At 45.4% G+C, this 441-nt stretch overlaps 1 protein-coding gene across 1 annotated transcript; it reads right to left on the bottom strand.

Moving 5' to 3' along the window:
* Positions 1-120: 120 nt before the first annotated feature.
* Positions 121-365, bottom strand: PHALS_03385 (uncharacterized protein; the record flags this gene model as incomplete). Its single annotated transcript, XM_024717589.1, has 2 exons — positions 121-229; positions 295-365. The coding sequence occupies 2 exons, from the start codon at positions 363-365 to the stop codon at positions 121-123; spliced, it is 180 nt and encodes a 59-aa protein (XP_024583073.1).
* Positions 366-441: the final 76 nt, after the last annotated feature.

The following is a 441-nucleotide window of genomic DNA, read 5'->3' as shown; positions in this document are numbered from 1 at the left end:
AGTTATTATGTCTGGTGTATGTGTCTGGTAGGGTCAGCGGTCATTTGAACTAATTGCTTGGCGAGCGTACGCAGCCGCAATGTACTTTTTCATTGTCGACAGAATCGCTGTCCAATGTGATCAAATCCCCAAAGGTGGTAACAATTGGCAATGCAAAGACGGGTGAAAACTTATACGCTCATCACTCCAATTTCGAGGTAACAATGCTGTTGTCAACTTGCATTGGTTACTGTCTTTCACAGTTCAAAATTCCTGTCAGTTGCAGCTGGGTCTTTCCGTCATTGATCGTTTTACATTTTCGACACTCGACTATCTGCAGCGCATGAGGTTAACAGCTCCGCCCGCAACGAAACCCTTCGAGACATTTTTAGCTTTTATGATCCAGAGATGCTTTACTCGAAGCCTGAATATCGAGCCGACATTTCGGGCCGCTCTATCGAC

The sequence above is a fragment of the Plasmopara halstedii genome, assembly GCF_900000015.1.
Source record: "Plasmopara halstedii genome assembly, contig: Scaffold_2196, whole genome shotgun sequence".
Classification (NCBI taxonomy): domain Eukaryota; phylum Oomycota; class Peronosporomycetes; order Peronosporales; family Peronosporaceae; genus Plasmopara; species Plasmopara halstedii.
The sequence above is the reverse complement of the archived record's forward strand: the minus strand, read 5'-3'. Positions and strand labels throughout refer to the sequence as shown.